The sequence below is a fragment of the Boleophthalmus pectinirostris genome, unplaced genomic scaffold (genome assembly GCF_026225935.1).
Source record: "Boleophthalmus pectinirostris isolate CB_2022bp ecotype Guang Dong unplaced genomic scaffold, ASM2622593v1 HiC_scaffold_19, whole genome shotgun sequence".
Taxonomy (NCBI): domain Eukaryota; kingdom Metazoa; phylum Chordata; class Actinopteri; order Gobiiformes; family Gobiidae; genus Boleophthalmus; species Boleophthalmus pectinirostris.
Genome location: NW_026571140.1, coordinates 36,024,299 through 36,050,655, shown reverse-complemented (window position 1 = coordinate 36,050,655; position 26,357 = coordinate 36,024,299). Strand labels below are relative to the sequence as shown.

Below are 26,357 nucleotides of genomic sequence, written 5' to 3'. Positions count from 1 at the left end.
CCTGGTCTAATCTTGCTTGAGTTCTGCTCACAGTCCTGGTTTAGACCTGCTGTAGACTTGGTTGGATCCTGCTTATAGTCCTGGTTTAGTTCCTGTTTAGTCCTGCTGTAATCCTGGTGTGGACTTGATTGGATCCTTCTCATAGTCCTGGTTTAGTCCTTGTGTAGACTTAGTTGGATAATGCTCATAGTCCTGGTTTAGTCCTGATTTAGCCCAAGGTTAAGTCCCAATTTTGTGCGAACCATCTCATATAAAGAGACTTGCAGGGGGTAGGGTGTTTTTTGTTTTTTTTTCTTGTTCTTCAGTGGAGTGGCAGTTCTTAAGAGTCCACTGATTGAAGCTTTGAGTCGTACAAAAAGTGGAAGTGGCTCTTTTGTGAAGCGGGTATTTAGTGTTAGATTAATCCCTTTTTTTTGAGGCCGGTCGGTGGATGACTCAAGCGGGGTGTAAAATGACACTCCGAATGCTGCAGATGGGGCATTCTTTGGGCGGGAGTATTCGCAATCTCTGGGGTAAAACTCAAGGTCGCCGGGACAATTTAAAACTATTATTATGTTATGTGTTATTATAATCAGTTTTAGGCGGATCGAGGTCTCCAGAGCCCTCTTTGAAAACACCTGGTTTGTGTTATTTTTCATTCAATTGTTGGGAAATGGTTCCAGCGGAGTGAAAGTTAGATTTAGTTTTGCTTGTAGACTGTGTTTCCCCTTTGCAAAATAACACCATAACAAATCAAAAATCAATAAAATCACTTCTTTAACCCTTCCAGACCTAAGGGCATTTTTAGTACACCTGCACTCGCTTGGATTTTTTTTCTTAATTTTCCTATTAAAACTCCTCCTTTTACCCCCTAATGAAGTTTTATACGTTGTTTTTTTCAGTACAACCTGTTATTTTACAATCTGCTGCTGTAGTTGTGCCCTATGGATGTAATAAAAGCTACAGGATCAGAAATACAAATAAAAAAAGAAAACACTCTTTCATACAAAACACACATGTACGCAAACATGTATAAACAACTTTTTCAACATAAAAAATGCTTAATTTAGGGCCTTAGCTACAAAAGTGCAAAATATCAAGTCTGTAAGTAAACAAAAAATATCTTAATTGCGTCAAAACCAAAAAAAAAGAAGTGCAATTTTCCCCGTTACTTTCCTGGTGCCGGTCATGGAAACAGCTCCTGTAAAGTACAGGGCACAGAGCCATTTGGATTTGTACATTTTGAGTGAAATAAACCTTTCAAATAAAAATAACAAGGGATGCTCAATTATACAGACGAAGATGCGTAATTTTACATTTGTTTGAGAAATAACTGCACTTGGAGCGACTTTTTCAGTTGTTACGAACACAGACGATCAGAGCAGTCGACCATCTTGACTCACTTCACTCTTTGGCAAAGTTTGGGCCGATCAAAATGGATGGAGCGCATGAGTTTGGCGGAAAACTAAGTTCCGATTGGACACTCGTTTTCCCAATGTCATCGCACAGCATATGACGTAGGATATTGCCGGAAATATGCTCAGAAAACTGAAAGTTTTATCTTTGAAAGGGGAAAAAAGGAAGTTTCTATCTTTTATGGTTGGAAAATTATGCGCAGTTATATAAAACATATTCGCCTGCGTTGTATATGACACCGCCGGTCTGGAAGGGAAAGAAAAGCACATAGAATTAGAGATGTAACGATATCCAAATCTCTCTGTACGATATTATCCCCATATTTATCTCATGGTATCATATTTATTACGATATTTTGGAGAGGTTAATATAATGTGTGTCCTAATAGGTAGATTGGACACTTCTTTGCTTTTAAAATCCCCTGACAAGATTTTGGTGTGACATATTACTGTCATAATCCCAATAATTCAAGTAAAATGTATTTCTTCATGTTGTCTGCGCTGAAATTAATCATGGGATATGTAGTTCCTGATGTTTATTAGCTATTGCAGCTGTAAAAAATGCAATTAAGCAAACAAACTTGTAACTCAATATATTGTGACAGCCCACGATATTACTGTAAGACTTTTGATGATACGATATCACGATATTTCGATTGCTGTTATATCTCTACGTAGAAGAGTAAAGAATTAATAGTAACAAATAGACAGAGCTATGTATAACTCAACTGCACAGGTCTCTTTAGCAGTTCCAGACCACAGAAGCAGCAGCAGAGAACAGCTCCCCGCCCCCTCGCTCTCCCTCTATCTCTCTTTCTTTTCTTTCCTTTATGTTTTTGAAGACCCCGCTCCTTCCCTCCGCTGTGCCGTCAGTCGACTGGCTCCAGGAGTCCCGCAGGGCCACTGTCCCAAACCCCAAGCCCAGTCTGAGGCCTGGTTAGCCCCTTAAAGACTGCACCAACCCCCCCTGTCGCTCCCAACCCTCACCCAGCCACCAACGCCACCTCCTCCTCCTCCTCCTCCACAGAGTCGTATGTTCAGGCCTGTCCACACAGCTCAATAACAGGCACATGGTAGTTTAATTAGGGCCAAACCTTAGCTGCTCGTCATGCACTACTGCTGCTGCTGGTGCCCTGTACTCATCGGGTTTAGGCTACTGTTTATGAGTCAGAGTAGTAGTGATGTTTGCTTCTACTCTACTACTGTATTTTCCGGACTATTGGGCGCGCTCTTAAGCCTCCAACCCCATCAAAAAACGACTGCGCCCCCCGCAATCCAGAGCACCCTATACACGAATCCACTAATCCCAGCACGACTTCAGTAAACTAAAAAGCCGCACCACTCGCATCGCACGCAAACACACACGGAGCAGACAGCGACCGCGCAGCAAAAAACACCCACAGCCACACTCATCACTCCACGCCGACGAGGAACGGAACGGAGGAACGAACCGAAAAAGCGAGTGCAACGTGCCACTTCTAGCCACGACTGAACAAAGCCCAGAGTCACCGTGAACGCGCCAAACAAAGTCCCACTGACCCATCCAACTGTTGTGTTTCGTTTAAAGTCCGGTGCAGTTTATTTGTGGAAAAAGTTTGAAAATAGACCATTTAATGACAGTGCGCCTTATAATCCAGAGCGCCTAATAGCCCGGAAAAAACAGTACTGTATTTTTATGACTATTTTCACACTTTTTTTTCATGGTCTAGCTGGTCCTGCAACTTATACGCAGGTACGACTTATATCGTTTCACATGTTCATTATTTTCACACTGACAGCCATAAGGGGGCGCTGTAATCTTGTGTGTCAGTATCTATTACTCCTGTCCCACTGTCACTTCACTCTACTGCACATGTCTCCTGCAGAAAGAGCTGCTGTCCTGCTGCAAGTTGTGAAATATGCGGCCGAAAACTGTAATCAAGCAGCAGAAAAAAAGTTTGGATTGAGCGAGAAACTTGTGAAAAGCTAGATTTTGTTAGAGTTGGCGGCGTTGCTCACCGAGGATGAAGGATTCAGTGGATTTAGTGATTTGGAGTGAGACGGAGAGTTTGGTAAACTTGTTCTGTTCTGTTGTTTATGTTATAGTTTATCTGAAGAACTGTTCATATGTGACGTTAACAGTCTGTTGTTCTCGGTTCTATTGTTTTTACTATAACTTGACTTTTAAGATGAAATGTCAGTTCCTGGTCTCTGATTTTATAATATAAATTTCCCCCAAAAAAATGCAACAGTGTGACTTATATTGTTTTTTAATTCTTCATTATGTCATTTTTGGCTGGTGCGACTTATACTTTGGAGCAATCGTGGGCTGCTGTATCGATATATCACCAAGAGTATTTTTTGGTATATTTTACAAAATTAATTTGTTACATTGCTACAGTTCTGTTGCTTGTTCCGAGGAAGGAAACTCATTTATGCGACAAATTTCAAATTTTCTCTGTTTTGATTAAAATATTTGTGTTTCATATGAACTTTGCACAAGATGAGGTTTAACGAAGACTTTTAACATCACAGCTATGATTTAGCCTTTATTTTTTTATTGAACCATATCTAATGGATTTAAAATATATCTGAATCAAAAGCTCTCTGTATCACTTGCTTTCACTTTGCACTCTACTAACATTGCACGTACAGTATATTTCTATCCAAATTTTCTTTTAGTTACAATTAAAATACACATAACAGAGGAGCAGATACAGTTTAGTCTAATAATTTAAATAATAAAAATGAAGTGTATCAGACATATTGTACTTTGACTATATTGTAATAATCCGTAGTGATGCATGTGGCGATTTACACTGTAGAATTGGTGTTTAAAGCCCAAAGGTTAGGCATTTAAGGAATTAAAGATATATGATGAAAATTACTTGATATAGATTAAAAAAATGACCAAAATAACACATAAAAAACCCATTCACTACACAATATATGAAAGAATTAAACCAATTTAAAATGATGTCAGATTATGTAAAATTGTGAATTGATCTTAATATTGAAAAATAATTTTAAAATCTCATCTCATGTCATTCTCGTGGACCATATCTCGTGTCTCGTCTCGTGAAAATTGTCTCTCTTACATCAGTTACAGTACAGCATTAAGTGATCTGTCATGACTTTGCTCCATTACAGGTGGTTTTATTGCTCTATAAATCACTTGAAATACCTGCAGGTCGGACCTGTAACCGGACCTCGCAGCGTTACCTGTTTGTTTGCGCAGAGATTTAAATTTAATCCCGAACTGTGGAACATTTCAGGTAAATTTATAACATCTCCATAGAAACAAACAGTTACAAACTACACTACCCTACAAAGCAAATATCTTGCAACATTTCAGAAAAAAATAACACAGGATTAAACCAGGACTAACCCAGGACTAAACCAGGTCTAAACCAGGACTAAACCAGGTCTAACCCAGGACTCAAACAGGTGTAACCCAGGACTAACCCAGGACTAAACCAGAACTAAACCAGAACTAAACCAGATCTAACCCCAGACTAAAACAAGTGTAACCCAGGGCTAAACCAGGGCTAAAGCAGGACTAAACCATTTCTAACCCAGGTCTAAAACAGGTGTAACCTAGGACTAAACCAGGGTTAAACCAGGGTTACACCAGGACTAAACCAGGACTAAACCTGGACTAAACCAGGTGTAACCTAGGACTAAACCAGGGTTAAACCAGGGCTACACCAGGACTAAACTTGGTTTAAACCAGAGTTAAACCAGGACTAAACCTGATCCAAATGAGGTCTAAACCAGGATTAAACCAAGACTAAACCAGGTCTAACCCATGTTTAACCCAGGACTAAACTGGAACTAAACCGGGGTAAACCAGGGATAAACCAGGTCTAAATGAGGACTAAACCAGGTCTAACCAGGGGATAAACCAAGACTAAATCAGGTCTAATTCAGGACTAAACCAGGTCTAAAGCAGGACTAAACCAGGGTTAAACAAGTCTAAACCAGGACTAAATCAGGTCTTACCCAGTGCACCTTAAAAAACTAAAATAAAAAAACAATAACCAACTTTCCCCTCAACTTGACCATATTTCTGACCTTTTTATTAATTGCACACAGACTGGTTTTCTCACATGTATCTTGTAATCTCCATATTTCCCAAACCTTACACTCATCTGCTGTGTCTTTGGGGCTTTGTTATTTAATCCAGGTTACCTCACGATACGTTATTACAGGAAACCACATTCGTCATTATAAGAGGAGCATGTCTGGGCAGCTACACGCACCGCAGAAAGACAAAGGCTTTTCAATTGTGTCAAATTCGTTATAATTTCCTTTATTGGCCAATCCCAATTCATTTTCCATTGGCCGCGTTTTTTGGGTTTGCTCAATATTTTTGCACTTTAAAGGTCAGATATTTCGCAAAATTGACTCTTGTGAGCTTTAAGCCATGTTAGAATGCCGTTACTTTATCAAAAACAGACCTGGAGTTGTGTTTTATTTCATTCATACATGTTTGAGTAACTCTCCAAAGCTCAAAATGCTCTGTTCTACCTTGTGATGTCATCAAATGGTAGTTTTACCTTTAGTTCAGTATGGGCAGGGGCTCACGATTGGGGATTTAACGATATCCAAATCTCCTGGTACGATATTTATTGCGATATTTTGTGGACGCTGCGAAACAAAATTTAATGTTAATATGTGACTTTTTCCGCTTAAAATGCCTTGAAAAGACTTAAAAGTGCTTAGAACTGTTATTTCTTCTTGTAGTCTGCACAGAAATGGAGCAAAGGATCATGGTCTATGTAGTTCACTGACATTTTTTGCTATTGCTGCACCATAACTCTTCATTTAAGCAAAGAGACTTGTAATTCGATATATTGTGACGCGCCTTTTAACACCTCATATTCCTTTATGTATGTCAACAGTCACCATGTTCTGAAAAAAATTTAAAATATGCAAAGATTAAAGGTGCAATATGTAACTTTTTTGATGGAGGGTCGTCACTTGCTCTTCTCATAAACTGTCATTGCTTTACCTTGAATGTTTCTATAGCGTTTATAGGTGATTTTATTGGCGAAAATATTTGGTTTGGTTTGGTTTTGTGGAATAAACTGCTTGTCTCCATGGTGATTTAGGCCTTTTTGTGGAACATTCCAAGCAAAACAAGAATATCTCATAGACCAGTGTTTCCCAAACTTTTTTTCTGGGAACCCATATTTTAAAAATCACAAACCTTTCAATAGACATTATTCGTAAATCACAAAATAAAGGTGAATTTGACCATTATTGAACATTAATGAGGATATTTTATTGTTGACTGAGTGATCGTGTGTCTCTGAACAATTAGTATTACTCAAGTTTTAAACAATGAAAAACAATAATTGAAGCAGCAATGAAAGGATCCATAATTCGCCTATTTGGACATTAAATTTAGCCCATTTATTTTTCTTTTCAACATTCAATTGAACCAGCAATATTGGAACAAAATAGTCAATAAAATAATTACAAAAAGATTAGAAATGATACAAAACATTTCAACTTTTCTAATGAGATAGGTGGACCTGTTTGCGTTTTTCTATCTTAATCAAGTCTGGGGTGCAGGAGGAGAGTCCAGCAGCAGATCAGGCGCAGCATTTAGTCTGTTTCTGTGTTTTGTCTTCATTTTTGTGAGCACAGAAAATCCTAATTCACACATATATGTAGTAATAAAAAGGAAAAAGCATAGAAATACTGGCCCTACTGAGGACAAGAGATTCAGAACTGTATATTAAAGACCTACATGCAGACTGTGACAAAGCAACCCCAAAAAAAAATCTCCAGTCCAGAAGGTTTTGGACCCTCCACCAAAAAAGTTGCATGGTTCCCCTTTAAATAAACTAACAGCCATGTACAGCTTAAGGATCCGTACTATTGAGAATGACATTTATGTTAATATGTGTCTCCAGTTTTCCTCCGGGGGCAGTAGTGAGTGTTTTGGTCCAGTGCTTTGTAAACAGATTAAGTTGTGATGAGAGTGGATTCACAGCCGCTCGTTCACACGCTCTGACCCACTGGCCCAGTGTACGTCTGTGGAACATATGGTTTTCTCTGTACGCTCGTCTGACCTCAACTCAGTCTGACAGAACAAGAGGGGAAGGAGTTTTTCCAGATTTTTGCTCCTCCTCCTTCTCCTTCTTCCCCTCCTTTCCTCCTCCAGCTCTTAAAAATGTCATAATCATGGGTTTGAGTTTCTACTTAAATGCAGCATTTTTGTACTTTCAAAAGATATATAGATTTTTTTTTTTTTTTGTTTGTTTTTTTTATTGTTGATCGATATGGTAACAGTCCTAATGTTTTTAATCTTTCTGAAACCGTTCACTCTTGGCTCTCAGTTATAGAGAAATATTGACCATTAGAAGTGTGCAAAAATATTGAAATATCTAAATATTGTATCGTTTAATGTGATAATACAGTATCGACAGGTCTAAACCAGGTCTAAACCAGGACTAAACCAGGACTAAACCAGGTCTAACCCAGGTCTAAACCAAGTCTAAGCCAGGTCTAAACCAGGTCTAAACCAGGACTAAACCAGGTCTAAACCAAGTCTAAGCCAGGTCTAACCAGGTCTAAACCAGGTCTAACCCAGGTCTAAACCAGGTCTAAGCCAGGTCTAAACCAGGTCTAAGCCAGGTCTAAACCAAGCCTAAGCCAGGTCTAAACCAGGTCTAACCTAGGTCTAAACCAAGTCTTAACCAGGACTAAACCAGATCTAAACCAGGTCTAAACCATGTCTAAACCAGATCTAAACCAGGACTAAACCAGGTCTCAGCAAGGTCTAACCCAGGTCTAACCCAGGTCTAACCCAGGTCTAACCCAGGTCTAACCCAGGTCTAAACCAGGTCTAAACCAGGTCTAAACCAGGTCTAAACCAGGTCTAAACCAGGTCTTAAACCAGCCTAAACCAGGTCTAAACCAGGTCTAAACCAGGTCTAAACCAGGTCTAAACCAGGTCTAAACCAGGTCGTCTAACCCAGGTCTAACCCAGAACTAACCCAAGTCTAAACCAAGTCTAAACCAGATCTAACACAGGACTAAACCAGGGGTAAACCAGGTCTAAATGAGTTCTAAACCAGGTCTAAATGAGTTCTAAACCAGGACTAACCCGGGGCTAAAGCAAGACTAAATCAAGTTTAACGTTTATTTTTATTGAACTGTATCGAATCGATTTGAAATATATCGAAATCTCACTGTATCGAGGTGTGTATCGTATCGCCAACTTCTTAATGATCCGCAGCCTTATTGACCATATAAGGATTTTAGTGTCAACTTTTTGCACCATGATTTATAAAACTTTGTTGCATGATTTTTACTGAAGATTTTAAGTTTTATTATTTTCATTTTTAATTTCAAGCACAAACATTGACCAAGATGGCATTTTTTCTTTTCTTTCTTTGTCTTTCTTGCTTTTTTAGGCGCATTTTTTGTTCAGTTGCTTTGTGATCTTCAATTTAAATCCACTATTTTTACTTGCGCTTTACTCGGTGTGCCAACTTTCCATTGTGGTAGTGTCTTAACATGGATTTTTGGAAAGTCTAAGTGATCTGTCCATCTGTGATTGTAACCAGGGCCCTGCAGTGTGGCCCGAAGCCTCGTATTGATTTTGTCTCTTTTCTTTTACAATCTGCTTTAAGTGAATCAATACTCTTTGTGTGAGAGACCTCTGCAGGGTCAGCTTCTGTGGGGGAGAGTCTTTACTGTAGTTCCTCGCATGTTTTAAAGAATGACACTTGGTTAACCATTATTAACACTATCATTTAGGTCACGGGGAAGATTTATTGTAGCCAGGCTGGCCGTTCAATTTCATTTCTCTCCAGCAACTAGGTCAGGAATCAGAACACACTAGAAGAGCCATGAGACCGTGACATCAAACTCAAGCGCCTGTCTGGGTCTCTTTTGTGGTACAGCACAATAAACAAAGTGGTCGAGATGGATGTAGACGAAGACAGACATTCTGTGTTGGCAACGATTCCCGAGATCGAGGATTTAAAACCGGAACAAAGAGAAAGTTTGGTGAAATTTTGTCACGTTGCTCTTCCTACAGGATTTGGAGCATTACATACATCACGACTAAACAGCAGCGATTGGTTAAATACAGCGTAGCCACGGGGTCTTAAAAAGGTCTTAAATTTCATGTTCCTAAATTAAGGCCTTAAAAAGTCTTAAATTATATTGTCCAAGTTTTATTTTTTTCCACAAAGGTCTTAAATTTCATTAGCCTATTTTATTGTATACTCAACCGGTCTGCAGTGAAATGTTAAACGGAGGGAGGAAAAAACTACAACAACAACGTGAAATCACATGAATGAACGTCTAATTTGAAGTACGCGCAAACAATACTTTAGTTTTTGGCGCAGAGTATAAGTAAACGATCAGTAAAGTGGAGGAATTGGGGAAGTGTCGGTTTAATCCACAGTGGTTTTTAGATTCTAGATGTAGTACCATAGTTGGTTGGTCATTATTAGATTTTAAGATTCAAGTGGTCTTAAAAAGGTCTTTAAAAAGCCTTAAATTTGGGGTAGTCAAACCTGGGGATACCCTTTACAGTAAATAAACGAATTGCTGCGAGGTCAGACGGTTTCCACAAAGTGAAACCGTCTGATGAATCAGGCTAGACTTACTGTGACAGCATTTAAAACCTGGCTGCTACAATGTTTACTGTATAAAATTAGCTTGTGATTATTATTTTTAGAAACAGATTTGGCTTGTTATTTGATCGTAATTCTTTAAAGGGCTCATATTACGCTACTTTCTGATGTGTTACAATGTTGTTTCCTCATCAAAAACTTACCTAGAGTTGTGTTTTGTTTCATTCACACATGTTTAACACACAAATCCCTCATTTTTAGGTTCAGTTTTTCTCTCAAACAGACAAAACACAGTCCCAGCTTGTGGTGCCATGTGGTAATACGGGAAGTATTTGGATAATTTTAGCACAGAAATTGCCAATCTCTACTAACAAGGTGGAGCATTTTGAGCTTTGGAGATGTAGAAAGAGATATTCAAACATGTGTGAGTGAAACAAAACACAACTCCGGGTCTGTTTTTGAGGAGGTAACAACGTTCTTACATGATTTAAAGCTCACAAGAGTCAATTTTGTGTAATATATACCTTTAATTTCCAACAAAACAGCTGAGTTTTTTCACTTTTTGACATTGTTGTGACAGACTTTCTCATGGGAATACATTACAAAACAAATCATGTGTTTTGTTGCATTGTCCGGTGCATTAAGTTAAGTTAAGTGCACATCTTAACAGTTTTATTAGCTGGACTTATTCACAGAAAGCTCGTATTTTATGGACAATGCGCTAAGTAATACCACTTACAAGCATTTGTAGAATTCTTTCCTGGAATAACTGACCAAAGATCAACACAAACATTTACCATCAAAAAACAGATTTAAGTCTTTTTGGAGTAAGCTGCAGATGCCCTAGTTTGGACCTAAACTTCTCACGTGAAATGTTTTTGAGTCATGAATGACTTGCATAGTTCTGAAGATCAATGCTGCAAGTCCAAGCACATGTTGAACTATAGCTTCTGTTTGTTTAAATATACTCTTAAAATATGATAAATAAACCAGTAATTTTTTAAGTATGCAGTGGCTTTAGTACGTTTTCACACCCTTGTTAATTCCTTCAATTTTATTTGATGTAGCAAGATAAGACACAGGATTAAAGGTGGTTTTATTTCTAAATTTCTGCAGTGATTATACTATGTCAGAAAACTGGGAACGGGTTTCAAACTTTAAAAATCCTACAGTTTCACAGTGAAATCTCCTCATTATAATGTTGTTTCCTCATCACAAACAGACCTGGAGTTGGGTTTTGTTTCATTCACATAAGTTTAACACACAAACCTGCACATTCTTCCCGCAAACACAGGGTTCCCACAGTCATGGAAATCCTGGAAAAGGTCATGGAAATTGAAAATGTCATTTTCCAGGCCTGGAGAAGTCATGGGATTTTATCAATTCAATTAAAGTTTTGCAAAAGTCATGGAATTTTAGTATCTCTTTCCCGCAACTACAGCTTTCTGTTAAGTTCTCATTAGACTATTATGATGATTTCCAAACGTCTGCGCCTTTTGTTTAAAAGAGACGACAGTAAATGCACTGACAGTTTAGCCTGATTCATCAGCCGGTTTCACTTCGTAGAAACTGTCTGATCTCACAGCGTTAGAATTTGTTCACTCGATGGTAGGCGGGTACGTTTTATCATTTAACCAATCGCTGTTATTTGGTCATGATGTATGTAACGGGGATAACTGGTATATTAAGCTTTTCTCAAATCCCGTAGGAAGAAGGACAATAACATCTTTCCCCTTGATAAAATTCACCAAACATTCTCTTTATTCCGGCTTTAAATCCTTGACCTCGGGAATCATTGACAACACAGAATGTATGTTTCTTCGCTGATTGGCTGGTGGCTTGGTGTATTTTGATTCCTGACCTAGTCGCTGGAGAGAAATTTAATTGAGTGGAGGCAGTAGGTGGCGTCAGACTGGCTATTGACAGTATTTTGAATGTTAAAAATCTATAAAACCAAACCATAAGGTGAATGGAAAGCGTTAACATTTCATATTTAGCTCTAAAAGTATGATCAGCTTCTACGCATGTAGGTGCCGTAAAGTCATGGAAAATTCACTTTAGGTCATGAGAAAGTCATGGAAAAGTTTTGAAATTTTGTCAGTGAAAAAGCGTAGGAGCTCTATACAGGGTTTTTAATGTTTTGCTCTTCATATTACATTAAAACTAAATTCAAAGTATAAACAAAAGTTATGCCCAGGCAGCTACTCCTACTTACGTGGTAGATTATCATTATTTTTTTCAATTTCTTGGACACCCTGCAAGCAGAAATCACTTTGCTTCAGTGTGTTTTTAAACTCCACACTTCACGAGAATCATTTGGATCATTTCAGCCCTGGAATTTCCAATCTCCACTCAACAAAACTTAAAAACTACCTGTTAACTTGAAAACTAGACAGACAAAAAAAACAAGTCTACTCAAGTGTGTGAATGAAGCAAAACGCAACTCCAGGTTTGTTTTTGATAAGATAACAACATTATAACACGGCTTAAAGCTCACAAGAGTCAATTTAGAGTAATATCGGACCTTTTAAGCTGATTTTCGTGGGGTCTTTCTGTTCCTCTCTCACGTGAGGCGGCGCTCGTTGCTGTGTGTAATGTGTAAGCTGTCAGTTCGAGGGCAGAGGCTCTTTCAGTCCATCAGCAGTGTATAAAGCGAGGGGGCCTCTCTGCTTTCAATATACGCCCCCATATACACACACAGAGCTATGTTTAACTCTCCCAGGAAGGACCGTAGTATAGGCAACACACACTCACGAACAGACACGAACACACACACATGTTTAATTATCCCAGGGAGGATGGAACGATAGGCAGAGTTCCTCATGGGTGTTACGGGGTCAATGTGGAGGGAGGAACGTTTTTAACAACCCCACTCAGGCACAAAATCAAAGGTTTTCTGAATACGTCGCGTTGTTTTGTTCATGTCAAAAGATCCACATTAAAAAACACAAGCAGAATTCTTGTTTCATGTTACGCAAGTTCCTAGTTTGTGGATTTTGTTTACTGACAATAGCAATAAAACTGACTCTGATTCTGAAATATAGCGTACATTCCTAAAAAAAAAAGTTGCTCAAATCAGCTGGAAAAACCTGAGCTTGCCTCTTCACAGATCTGACCTGTAACTTGGCCTGCTTGAGTTAAATGCAGATGGCAAATCACTCTCCAGAAAAGTTTAATCTAACCACAGCTGTGATTATTTTTCTTTGGTTGAGTATGGAGACAGATCATCCTTTTGAGCTTGTCTAGAATGTAAACATAAAAAATCCTTTGCAGTGACATTGCGCTGGGGGTGTGTTTCTGTGTATCTATGGCAGAATATACATCAGTTACCATGGTGACACATTGTGCATATTAGCAATAACTACCAAAAAAGTTTTTAGATTTTTTGATTTAGATGACATATTTTCAGGAGATCTGTGATCAATACAAGGGTTCATGTTCCTTTTTAGGAGTTTGAAAACTGTTGGAGAATGCGAGTAGCTTGTTACTGTAATTTTAGGTGTGAGAGAAAATACTGGCTCGAGTGTCCCCCTGGCTTGAAAGTCCCAGCTCGAGCTTCCCATTCTCTCGGCGGGAACGTCCCCCTCCTCCCTCCGGGCGCTCCATTCTCTTGGGCGGCACACGGGTAACTGCTGTGCCCGAGAGAGGGGGGACGATCTCACCGCTGTGTCACGCACTGTGATATCTTCAGTTAGAAAATCATCTTCTATATCATAATAAAATTTAATGTGATTGTAGCGAGATGAAAATTTCGGGCCTTGTTTCTGTCATTTTATCAATTTTCCCAAAGTGGAACACATTTTTTCAGTTTGTAATATCAATATAATCCTCAATTGCTCTCAGAACTTTACTATGAAATCGTATTTTAAATCATGTTTTCTTGGTCCCCATGTCCTATAATACTTGTAATTGTTGATTTTGGGAAGAAATATGATTTTTTTCCTAATCTGCTTACCATGAACATGATCAACTCATGTCAGGTGTCATGTCATGCAAAAGCAGGGTGCTCATTGTTCCCAAATCTGAATACTTGTTTATCCTCAACATGAACAAATGTGTTGAGATATACTGTAACTTATGTGTTTGTAATTAATGCAATATATATAATGAAAAAAAAAAAGTTTTTTTTAATGTATATAGATTAACTAACTTATAGGGAGCAGAAACAGCTAAAAAAAGACAGAGGGAACTACATTGACCATGATCCTTTGCTCCATATTAGTGCAGACTACAAGAAGAAATAACAGTTCTAACACTTTTACGTCTTAGTTTTTTGGATTAAGTCTTGTCAAGGCATTTTAAGAGGAAAAAGTAGAATATTAACAGTTTGGTGCACAGCCTCCACAAAATATCGCAATAAATATCGTACCGTGAGGTTCATACCGTAACAATATCGTATTGTGAGACTTGGATATCATTACACCCCTACTAACTTAGTTTCATAAAGGGTTCAAATCAGCTCCCTGTTGTAGCTCTCTCTAACTCATCTCATCCTGGTCAGATTGTGTTCAAACATAACTAAACCAAAGTCTAACTTGAGTTCATCATTGAGAGCGTCAAACAGAGCAGTGCTTCCAGGTAGCATCACACCCCCGGGGAATCTCGATGACATCAGCTGCGAAGTATCATGTACCTGTAACTTCCACCGTGTTAAGTTTGTGAAAATACCAGTGAAACCAAAACACTGAGTCACCGAGCGCACACTGGCGTAGCCCCGTCCCTCCTCCTCCCCCTCGGCCTGAACAAAGCCTGACTCCTCTTTTGTGGTTCAACACAAACTTCAAAGCCGCTGGAGTTTAGCCGGACTTCGGGGGGTGATGTCATTTTCCCATCTTGCCCCCGTCCCCCTCCGGCTTCGCTTGTTTTGACAAAAGAGATGCCCGCCAATTATCCAGGCTTCACTCTCACAAAACCCACTGGAAGTTTACATTTCTGCCGTAATTTATTCTTTTGACTTGTTATCAAAACGTGTCTGTCAAGCTGTAATCTGCTGTAAAAGTTTCATTGACTTGTCCATTGTCAAAATTTAACGCCGATTCGCAATAATTATTACAATTTCATCAACGTATTGTTCAGTATATGAAAGTTGTTGCGCTGTGTAACATTTCTGGTGGAAAGTGGAAGGTTATTGCTTTGTCTGGAATGTTCCGCACTATGATATTCAACTTTATTCATGGAGACGAGCGTGTGATGCCAGAAAACCATGTTACAAGTTACAAGTCAGATCTGTGGAGAGGCAAACTGTAAATTTCTCTGATCTGGCCAAGATTTTAAAACTTAAATCAGGTTACTCATCTTGTTTTCAGATTTATTTTCTACTTACTAGTTCTGAAACTGCTTAATTCTAGTCTTGAGTTTATTTTATTTAATTATTTTGCTGCATGGACAGATAATTTCACTACTTTTAAGTCATTTTCTGATAGATTTAAGTGTAATTTTAGGCAAACTTTTTTCCAGTGCAACATCGCTCGCAAGAAGTAATGCATGTTTTCAGGATTTTTTAAACAGTAAAAACACATGTAATTGAATAAAGGATTCAGAATGGTGAAAAATTACGAGTTACCATGAGTGCTTAGCAATTTAATCAGATGTCAAACAAGATTTATTTTATTTTAGAGAAGTGATTTGACATTTTGTTGCGTGAAACATATTAAATTGCTTGAATTCGTTGAAGATTTGGTTTCTCTGGATTTTACTTTTAGTGTTTAATGAAATAAATTGACAGCAGAGGCGGCGCTACCATTAGGCAAATGTAGACGGCTGCCTAGGGCCCCCAAACCTGGAGGGGCCCCCGACCAATTGCCCTCAATGCCACTAAAGGCCGAGGCCCCAGAGCAATTTAATTTTCTCTCAATATGACATTAAATTAGAGTAGTAACAAAAATGTAATTGTACCAGCAAAAAAAAAAGCTCTGTTTACCTAGTAGGCGAGTAGTTTTCAATCCACCATAATTCAAATAAATAAAGATGTGCACGTCTCAAGAACAATGAGGAAAAAACAGACAATAAACGAATGCATTATTTTGTGCATTATAGTGAGGGCCCCAAACCTAAGTTCGACTCGGGCCCCCAAATTGCCAACTCCGCCACAGATTGACAGATGTGGTCTTTCTGTTAATAAGAAATGTATGGCTGATATTTTTGCTTAAAGACGCACTGCACAACCTTTCCGGATCAGGGTTTGCTACCTACTTGTCTCCATGGAGATATTATTGCTTTGCCTGGAATGTTTCATAGTATGACGTGATTAAACATATCCATCTTGCATTATGAGTGTTTCTATTGCTCAAAAATAAATACTATAATTCCTTGTCCACAGGCCTGATTTGTAATATAGCGTAGTACTTGTCTCCCTCATGATAGAAAGGTTTAAAGTATACTGTGGAACTTTTTAGACAACGCAATATCATTTTCTTGGAGAGCAGGTAGGAGACCGTCTTTAATTTCAAGACAAAAACTGTTAGGCTAGATTACAAGGGAACCGCAGTTTGCTATTTTAATGAGTGTGTTCAGGCGTCAGTCCGTCCACTTTATCTGTGTGAAACCAGCGCTGTTTTATTATTAACTTTGCTCTGAATCAGACAGACTAACGCTGGTATTTTTATCACTAAATACACACGAGCTGATGTTGGCAGTGTCCCGACTGCTGAGGTCATGTGGTCACCTTTTTTAAACACACTCTAAATGCAATGGGTGCTACTAAAGGGACAATATTACACTATTTTTTGATCTTTTATAATGTTTACTCGTCAAAAACAGACCTGGAGTTGTCTTTTGTTTCATTCATGCGTAAATATTTAACACACAAACCCTGCAGATTTAGGCTGAGTTCTTCTCTCTCTTTTCCACCCTGTGATGTCATGTTGTAAGACAGGAAGTGCTCTACTGTATTCAGTGGCAGAGTTTGCAATTTGATGGCCCTAGGCGAACTTGATGCACTGTTTTGTTTTGTGTGTCTTTTTTTGTTAATATATGTTGTCTGTTTTCCCCATTGTTCTTGAGACATGCACATCTCTATTTATTTGGATTATGGTGGATTGGAAACTTGTCTTGTTAGTTCGGTCGCCTACTAGAAAACCAGAGCTGAAAGTTGTTTTATTTTTTTCCTAGTACAATTACATTTTTGTTTACATCCATTACATATGAGCATTATTATTTTTCTTATGATTCTTGTTTAAAAGTAAACTACTCTCATTTAATGTCATATTGAGAGAAAATCAAATTGCTCTGGGGCCTCGGCGGTTAGTGGCACTGAGGGCAATTGGTTGGGGGCCCCTTCAGAGCTGGGGCCCCTTGGCAGCTGCCTACTTTTGCCTAATAGTAGCGCTGCCTCTGACTGTGTTTTTCAACTCCATACACTTTCAGAAGAATAATTTCGGGTGGCAGTAACTCACTTGGCAACGTGTTTGTCCACTGATCTGTAGGTTGGCGGTTCAAATCAAACATTGGTAAACATCATTGGTCGAACAGTCAGATCCACGTACCAGCTCCCACAGATGAATACTGATGTTGCGTCCTTGGGCAAGACACTTAACTCATCTTTACTGCAGTGTCTGTATGTGTGTGTGAAAGTGTCTTGAGTGCCTTGAAGGTGGAAAAGCGTCATTTAAATAAACTGGCTTGACTTGACAACTAAAAAAAAACATTACTTTGCTGAAAACACCTTTGGAAAATTGTGAATTTCTGGATTACATGTAAATTTTTTAAGATATGGATTGTTTAAAAATGTAGCTGTGCCTTTTCTGTAGTGTTTTACATTTGTCTAACCGTCTCTTTCTCGTCTCTCTAGGCCTATGGCTGGGCTCTGGCAGGTATGCGTCACTTAGCTGGCGTCACCATGGAGGACTGCTCTCTGCCCGAGAAATGCCCAGTCGTGATCAGCTGTTTGGAAGAATACAATCGCCTCCACCCGCCCATCCCCGACTCCCACTTCCAGGAAATGAGAGTTTTGGCCGGGGAACTTCGAGGGGAACGCGGCCTCAGACAGTGGAGCTTCGCGTGGGCCAAGTGTCAAGAAACTAAAAAAATGTTCGATCGTAAAATGGAAGCAGCTTTGCGGACAAGAGACTCCAACCAGCGACGCAGATCCGACTCTGAGCAAAGCAAAAGTTCTTCCAGTTTTTCCAGAAAGTCTTTGTCTGGGTTTTGGGGTACGAAGGACTCCTCTCAAATGTCCCCGAATCAGAACGATGAAACCGCCAGTACTTGCTCATCGTCTACTCCATCACCTCCGAGAAATTTAAACTCTCCTTTCACATCCACCCCTCAACACACACCGCTTCTGCAAAGACTATTCCGAAGTCCTTCCAATTTGGATGAAAGTAAAGATTCAGTTGAATCCCCGTCTTCGCCAGCGTCAAGTCTACCGCGTCTAGACTCCACAGCTAGTTTTAATTCCACATTAACATCTCCGTCAGTCTGCTCTTCTTCTTCTTTTACTCCCCTCGGCAGAAGACAGCAGCTGCGGAAGACCCAAAGTTTTGACTGTCCACCCACTCCAGACCCAACACGCTACGGCGCCACTCCCAGGTATGGATGTCAAAACACATTGTTCAAGTCGCAATATAAGAACCAAAGAAATAATAATAATCACAACCATTAGGTAGCATCATTTGCCCAACTTTTAAAAAAATTTTTGAAAATCAATCTGTACCTTGTATAAATTTTTTACACTTGCCAAAGTAAACTTCCATGAAAAATTTCATGAAATTCTATTGATGTTTACTGGGTCCACCAAGCCTCTGAAGTGTAGTGTCTGCAGAAGCCTTAAATCTGAGCTGAAAAATCAGTTTTTCTTTAATAACATCCTTATCCTTTCTGGAAACTTGGGTTTACTAAACCCATTGGGATGCTCTGGGTGATGTCACACTCGCTTACTCCACTTTTTTATACAGTCTATGATCACTACAGAAAGAACAAACTTTGTCTCTCATTTCATCTTTGGCCTTTGTGGATATTGGATAATTATGAAAAACCACTCAAATTCTTGACAAAATTGTCATATCTTAGAAAGTTATGAAGATAAAGATATAAAATTGGTACCGAAAGATGAACAAGAGCAACATTTATATTCAACTTAAAATTCAACAAAAAATAAGAAAAACTTCCCCGTCTAGTGTAAAGAAAATTATGGAGACTGAAAAAATATTGTTTTCATCTATCATATACTGAATGATTAGTCAAGTAGTACCGTAATTTTCGGACTGTAAATCGCTCCAGAGTATAAGTTGCACCAGCCAAAAAATGCATAATGAAGAAGAAAAAAACATATATAAATCGCACTTTTGGGGGAAATTTCTTTTATATAATCCAAGACCAGGAACTGACATTTCATCTTGAAAGGCAAGTTATAGAAATAACAATCAAACAGAGAACAACAGACTGTTAACGTCACATATGAACAGTTCTTCAGATAAATATAACATAAACAACAGAACAAGTTTAACAAACTCTCCATCTCACTCCAAATCACTAAATCCATTGAATTCTTCATCCTCAGTGTCACTTCTGAGCAACTCCATGACCTCCGGAGGTAAACGGAGCGTCACTTCCTCTTCTGTGTAGCTGTTGTCAGATTCAGCATCAGTTCAAGTTAGAATTATTCCGGCCTTTCTGAATCCCGACAGGATGGTTTTGGTGTCACTGAAGTTCAGGCTTTGTCGATCCATCCAATGACTTCCAGGAAAGTTGCATGGCGCACCTTCCCTGTTACCGTGAAGCTGTGTTCTCCATCCACGCTTTCAGCCAGTCTGTCACAAATTTCTCACTCACTCCAAACTTTTTTTCTGCTACTCGATTACCGCTTTCGGCTGAATATTTCACTACTTGCAGCAGGACAGATGCTCTTTCTGCCGCACTGGAGTAAAAGTTGTAGGACCACCCAAACCATGAAAAAAGAAAAAAAAAATACTGTAGTAATTATTGTGACAGGCCTAGGTGTCAATAATCCTGAAAAATTATTAGATCTTGTTTTTTTTTCATGTAATAATCACCACATTAATCAATGACAATCTGATATTGTCCCAGGACCCTGAGTGAACCAGCGCGGAGGGGGAACACGGGGGTCTTCATAAAGGGGCTGGAGGTGTCGAGCACAGAGGCAGCTGACCGCACGCTCTGCCCCAGGACGGGAGCTCAGAGCTGGGCCGGACACGCCACCAGGAGCCCCAGCACCCAGAGCATCAACAGCGTGAGCTCCACAGCAGAGCAGAGGCCCCGGGGGAGGTGGGTGGTTTGTTTTTGAGTTCTGTGTTTTGTATCTACAGCACGTCTATTGTCTTGAGTCGATACTGACCACATTTAATATCTCGGTGTGTTTTTGGAGAGACCTGATAGGGATTTTCAGACGGCGTCAAAGCCCCAGTACGTAACTTTTTAGCTGAAAACAGAGCAGACTTAAGTAATTTACTTTACCCAATGGGCAACTCTGTTTTCTAACGCGGAAGTCAGTGGATTTGTTTCTTTAATTAGGTCGTTTTGGGTGAATATTGTGATTGAAAATGTCCAAATTTCCTCTTCTCTGTAGTAAACTGCGTCACATCGTGGAGGAGATGGTGACCACAGAGCGGGAGTACGTGCGCTCGCTCCGGTACATCATCCATCACTACTTTCCGGAGATGGAGCGTCCGGACCTGCCCCAGGACCTGAGGGGGAAACGCTCTGTGGTGTTTGGGAATCTGGAGAAACTTCTGGACTTCCACAGCCAGTTCTTCCTCAAAGAGCTGGAGGCCTGCTGGAAACACCCGCTCAGAGTCCCACACTGCTTCCTCAGACATGTAAGACGACAGATACGAATGACAAATATGCATGTGGTTCATTTGAGTAATTCAAATATTTTAGTTTTTGAGGCTGTCACAAAATCCTTCAACTCAATACAAAGGTCAGTTTTATTTATAAAGTGCCTTTACAACAACCTATGATGCCCAAATCAATCATTACAAGAAAGAGAAATATCAAGGAATACAAGTACAAAGAGAAATAAAATAATAATAATGCATTAGTCTTATACAGAACTTTTCCACACACTCAAAGTTGTTTTTCAATTTTGTACAGTATTCATTCACTCCATATTCTGCGGTGGTAAGATATTCAGACATCACATACCAGGCAATACTATTCAGAGCTCTTTTTCAGGTTAAAATATGTCCTTCCTAAATTAAATGAGTTTTAGGATTTTTTTTAGGATAAAAAAGTGCTTTGTTTTTCACTACACACACAAGTTGTATTGACAAGATGGTGAAAGGTTATATTACATAAAACTGACTTTTGTGAGTTTTAAGTCACGTTATAATGTTGTCACCTCCTCAAAAACTTACCTGGAGTTGCGTTTTGTTTCATTCACGCATTTATTATTAGTCTGTCTATATTTCCAAAGCTCAAAATGCTCTGTTTCAACTTGTGATGTCATGAAGTGGTAGCTCCTTTTACCTTTAGTTGAGTAGAGATTGACAATTTCAGGGCTGAAATCATCCAAATGATTCTAGTGAAGGCTTGTGGAGTTGAAAAACACATTTATACTAGGCAATGTGGGTGAAGTGTCTTGCCGAAGGACACAGTGACAGTTTTTGTCATTGCCACTGTGGCACCTGGTGTTCCCAGCGGTCTTCCATCCAAGTACTAACCAAGCCTAGTCCTGCTTACCTTATATGAATTGACGAAATCAGGCTTTGACAAGGAGGTATGACCACAAAACATAGAATATTCATGCTTAAGGCCAATTTACGGTCCAGCGTCAAATCGTCTGTGTCACGACGCAGAGAGACTGCGTCGATGTGCACCTCCTACGCAGAGCCTCTGCGTCGACTGACGTGCACCTCTGAAATTTTCTAACTATGCGTCAAAACGCCGCAGACCGCAGGGGAAGCGACGCAGACGATAAGAGCTGTGATTGGTCCTCCATACCACCGCTCTGTTTACATTTCCTGTCGGATTTTCTTTCTTTCAATATATATTGACAAATAATGCGTTTAATGCAGCTTTGCGCATATGTGTTTATGTTTTACAGAAACGAAACTTAAAACTGCATGTCTAACTTGCATAAACAAAGCGCTCATAAAACAGCTCGCTCCTGGTAGCGGTCAGCTTCTCTCGGACTTAAAAAGGACACGACTCAGTGGAATATGAATGTTCTTTCTGTGACAGAGTCACATTGTACTAATGTTGAGTCTGTTCTGTGCTTTTATCGTGTTAGAGATGGTTCATGTTAAACTTTTCAGAGATTATACGTCTGCGGGTCATACACACAGACCGTATATATGAATGGACATATATCGTCGCCCCCTAGCGTTTTGGCAGTGAATTACTTCGCGGTGCACAGACCTCGACATTGATCCATAAATCAAAAACGACGGCGACAAGGCGACGGCGACAGTGCGCGTTGAGTCGACGCAGAACTATATTTCATCCTTAAGAGAGATGTTAGACCTTCTTCCAGGCTTTGTCTTGTGTGAATGGACCCAATTATTGCAGAGAGGCTCGATTTTACACTATAGGGATTCCTGCAGCCTATCACGGGTTTCACTTTCCTGTTTATTGTTTATACATGATATTTTGAGGACTTTTGCCAGTTCAGAAGATATAATACTTTGTTCTGAATTGTAATTGGTAATTGCTATGCAGTGCTGGATTTTCAACTCTCTCTGAAACTCCTGGATAGCTGGCATATGCTTTTTATCATTAAATCTTCAAATTTTTATTGGAGTTTTCTCGACCAGCGTGTAAGAAAATAAAATAATAAGTCAGTTGTTAATAAACCAAATTATTACTAACCAAAAGATAGAAACCACCACCACTGAAATACCTGGTTATTTGTGTTGTACATACTCACACGTGTTCTCTCTTGTGTTCTAACAGCAGGAGCAGTTCGGCCTCTACGCCCTCTACAGCAAAAACAAGCCCAAGTCTGACGCTCTCCTGTCCCACCACGGAAACGCCTTCTTCAGGGTGAGACTCTACTCTTTCAGCCTCTCTGACCCCTCCCTGGTCCCACTGACACCGCGCGACCTCTGACCCCGGGCGTTTGGCGTTTTGGTTTCCACATTCCACACATATTTAAACAAACACACACACACACACAGAGCCTCGTAACAGCGCCTTTGTGTGCGGTTTTCAATGGTTTGTTTAGACCAGCCGTGTTCCCACCACTTGACATTTCAATACTATTCAGAGCTCTTTTTCAGGTTAAAATATGTCCTTCCTAAATGAAAGGAATTTGGGGATTTTAACATAAATAAAAGTAGATTGTGTCATTATGCAAACAAGTTGGTTAAAGATCCTAGATTATACAAAACTGACTCTTGTGAGCTTTAAGTTATGCTATAGTGATGTTAACTCCTCAAAAACAGACCTGGAGTTGTGTTTTGTTTCATTCACACGTTTGAGTAACTCTTATCGGGTTGTGTACACCTTGTGATGTCATCTAGTGGTAGTTTTCAGGTTAACGCTACTGATTCATCAGCCGCTTTCACTATGTGAAAGCCGTCTGACCTCACAGCATTAGGATTCGTTCGCTCGACTGTAGGCTCATAATTTTTTTAAAATTTAACCAATCACTGCTATTTGGTCGTGACGTATGTAATGCGTCGCTAACGGGGCTAACTGGTATATTAAGCTTTTCCCAAATTCCGTAGGAAGAAGAGAAATGACGTCTTTCCCCTTGATAAAATTCACCAAACATTCTCTTTGTTCTGGCTTTAAATCCTTGATTTCGGGAATCATTACAACAGAGAATGTATGACTCTTCGCTGATTGGCTGGTGCCAGAACTCGCACTTCCGGGGTTTTTGCAAACAGTCTAGTGTATTCTGATTCCTGACCTAGTCGCTGCAGAGAAATGAAAATGAGCGGTGGCACTAGGTGGCGCCAGCCTGGCTAAATGCAAGGAGCAGCAACTTGTATGTATGTTTCATAAATAATGTTTCGTCTTTCTCCCCGCAGAGGAAGCAGGTGGAGCTGGGAGATAAGATGGACCTGTCGTCGTACCTGCTCAAACCCATTCAGAGGATGAGTAAATACGCCCTGCTGCTGTCCGATCTCATAAAGGAAGTGGGCGTGTCCCAGTCGCAGGAGGCGGAGCTCGCCACGCTGCACGCCGCCACAAACATGGTCAAGTTCCAGCTGCGCCACGGCAATGACCTTCTGGCCATGGACGCCATTCGAGACTGCGACGTAAGATCTAGATAAGAAATAAAAGTCCTATATTAAGGGAAACTGATTGGACATGATTTCATTTTGGTTTGTAGTAAAACTTTTATGCCGTCATTGGGTTCAGTGCCTTTTGTTTGTCTTCACAGGTGAACCTAAAGGAGCAGGGTCAGCTGATTCGTCAGGATGAGTTCACGGTCTGGAGCGGGAGGAGGAAATGTCAGCGTCACGTGTTTCTGTTCGAGGACTTGGTTCTGTTCAGTAAACCCAAACGCATGGAGGGAGGCCTGGACGTATTCATCTACAAACACTCCTTTAAGGTAATGTTAAAGCTGCACTGTGTAACTGTCTCCAGTTACACAGTCATTGCTTTGCCGGGAATGTTCCATGGTATGATTTTAAATATTCAAATGGAACAGGAAAGTCACACCAAAGCTCTTGTAGAGGTGTACATGCAAGGTAGTCTGATTCATCAGCCTGACCACTAAACATTTTGTTTGTTCCGTCTTTAAATCCTCAATCTCGGGAATCGTTGCCAACACAGAATGTATGACTCTTCGCTGATTGGCTGGGGCCTGAACTCACAATTCTGGGGTTCTTGCAAAACCGTCCAGTCTATTCCAATTCCTGACCTAGTCTGGAGAAATGAAATTGAGCAGAGGCACTAGGTGGCGCCAGCCTGGCTAAATGCAAGGAGCAGCAACTTGAAAGCGAAAAAAATGTCCAAAAACACTTTTTTTCATAAATAATATTTTGGCAAAAAGCCTTCACCAGGTCATTTTTTTCTTGCTTTGGACAACAGTACACAAAATAGTTGCCAGTCCAGGTGTTCATATTCCCCTCCAATGAATGGGAGGTCTCACAGTCAGATCAGCCCACTCTACAACAAGAAAAAACAATCAGATATTTACATAAAAAACATTTTCATTAAGTAAAAAAATAGTTTGACCATGTCACAAAAAGCATCTAAAATCAAAGTCCATATTCAGTCCATGAGGAGCAAGAGTATTAAGTTGGTGAATCCAGAAGTGCTCTCTTTTTGACAGGTGCATTTCTAGATTTCCACCTCTAGGGGGCAGTTTTACATGTTCAATGCCTGTATCTTAAGGAGGAGATACAACGGTTGAACTCTACAGAATGAGCTGAAAATGAGCCCAACTTTTTGGACATGGACCAAATGACTTTTATCATTTCCATTCAACGTTTATTCATTCATAAGTGTTTCTATTGCTCAAAAACTGAGTAATTCCTTCTGTGAGTAGGGGCGACTCTCCACAGATCTGATTTGTAGTGTAGTGTAGTGTAGTGCTGTAAACCCCATGTCTCCTTTGTGGGTGTGTGGGTTTAATCTATACTGTGGAACATTCTAGACAAAGTAATTACTATGGAGACAATGATTGTTGATCCCCATAAAATAGTGAACCTACTAAACATAAGTTCAGTGAAGCAAATTTGGTCATTTCAATATGAATTTGAGTAAAACTGGGTTAAAAAAAGACTAAACATGAGTGGTATTCTTACAACAAATACTCATTATTATTATTTATATGTTATTTTGACTGTAGATGGTTTGTTCACTTTATTTTTAATGTTCCTGTTGTGATTTCAGACTGCAGATGTGGGCCTGACTGAGTCCACTGGAGATGACGGACTGAAGTTTGAGATTTGGTTCAGACGAAGAACCTCCAAAAACCAGACCTTCATCCTGCAGGCGCCGAGTTCAGAGGTCAAACAGAACTGGACCAGTGACATCGCACGGCTGCTCTGGAACCAGGCCACACGCAACAAGGGTACGGGGAGAATATACGTGTGTGTTTATGGATTTACACAGTATAACACAGAGCAGGGGCCTATAGAACTAGAACTGTATGGGAGATTCATAGTTTTTGAAAGAAATCTCCAAACTTATCATCCACAAATATTGAACCTTACCATTTTTTGTTTGGGATTTCCTCCACAAACTTAATTATGATGTTTTAATTTAGTGTCTTAAAGTCCTTTCAACTGGCACCAATCACGTCTTACTTTGTGTAGCCCGTCAAAAAATAGTAACATTTTTGTTTATGTATGCTGACAATGGAGATAGACACATTTTATGCCATACTGTGGGATATTATAATAGTATGAGGAGCAACATTTCCAACGAAACAAGCAAAAGGAGGCCCTCATCTAGGCCAATTAAGAGTTAGGTTTGTGGAAAAGCAAGCCTACTCAAAGTAGGCTAATTTATTCTCCATTTT

At 39.7% G+C, this 26,357-nt stretch overlaps 1 protein-coding gene across 2 annotated transcripts in view; it reads left to right on the top strand.

Annotated features, from left to right (window-relative positions):
• plekhg4 (pleckstrin homology domain containing, family G (with RhoGef domain) member 4) overlaps nt 1–26,357 on the top strand; it is a 221,232-nt gene that overhangs the window by 146,089 nt on the left and 48,786 nt on the right. For both annotated transcript variants that reach the window (XM_055154495.1, XM_020931952.2), the window contains exons 14-20: nt 17,766–18,505; nt 20,003–20,200; nt 20,502–20,751; nt 22,829–22,918; nt 23,911–24,141; nt 24,267–24,437; nt 25,727–25,907. In XM_055154495.1, the coding sequence (XP_055010470.1) occupies nt 17,766–18,505; nt 20,003–20,200; nt 20,502–20,751; nt 22,829–22,918; nt 23,911–24,141; nt 24,267–24,437; nt 25,727–25,907 (1,861 nt within the window). The remainder of the gene's footprint in view (nt 1–17,765; nt 18,506–20,002; nt 20,201–20,501; nt 20,752–22,828; nt 22,919–23,910; nt 24,142–24,266; nt 24,438–25,726; nt 25,908–26,357) is intronic.